Raw genomic sequence first — 494 nt, forward strand, 5'->3', positions numbered from 1 at the left:
ATCTCAAGCTGCGCCACGCCTGCGCCGCCACGCCCCGTGCGCGCATTGCGGCGCAGGTGGCGGCGCTCGGCGGCCAGCTCCGCTGTGAAAACCCCAACAAGGCTATCGGCCGCTTCGACGGTACGTTGTCCGTCACGGAAGGCTCAAAAGCTGCCGACTTACACCCGCAGCCGATCGCTACCAAGAACGTCCTGCTTCGAGGCTGCCACTGCACAACATGGACTGGATCTACGGATTGGTGGTGAATACGGGCTTGGACACGAAGATCATGCAGAGCGCCACGGCCACGTGGCCCAAGTGGAGCTCCATCATCGAGACAGTGAACAAGATTAATCTGGCTGTTCCTGCTGCTGTGCTTCCTGTGCATCATCGCTACGACCGTGCACGCGACCTGGATCAACTGCAACATCGAGGAGAGCTGGTACCCTGAGCTGGACGCCCAGCATGACGAGCCAGTGGTTCATCGGTTTCGGCTACTCTTTCCTGCTGATGTA

The 494-nt window shown here is 60.1% G+C and overlaps 1 protein-coding gene across 1 annotated transcript in view; it reads left to right on the plus strand.

Moving 5' to 3' along the window:
* Positions 1 to 217: 217 nt before the first annotated feature.
* PHYSODRAFT_320227 (hypothetical protein) overlaps positions 218 to 494 on the plus strand; it is a gene marked incomplete at both ends in the record, with an annotated part of 2,453 nt that continues 2,176 nt past the window's right edge. The window contains one exon of the mRNA XM_009541280.1: positions 218 to 421. Coding sequence (XP_009539575.1) covers positions 218 to 421 — 204 coding nt within the window. The remainder of the gene's footprint in view (positions 422 to 494) is intronic.

This window comes from Phytophthora sojae, assembly GCF_000149755.1.
Source record: "Phytophthora sojae unplaced genomic scaffold PHYSOscaffold_21, whole genome shotgun sequence".
Taxonomy (NCBI): domain Eukaryota; phylum Oomycota; class Peronosporomycetes; order Peronosporales; family Peronosporaceae; genus Phytophthora; species Phytophthora sojae.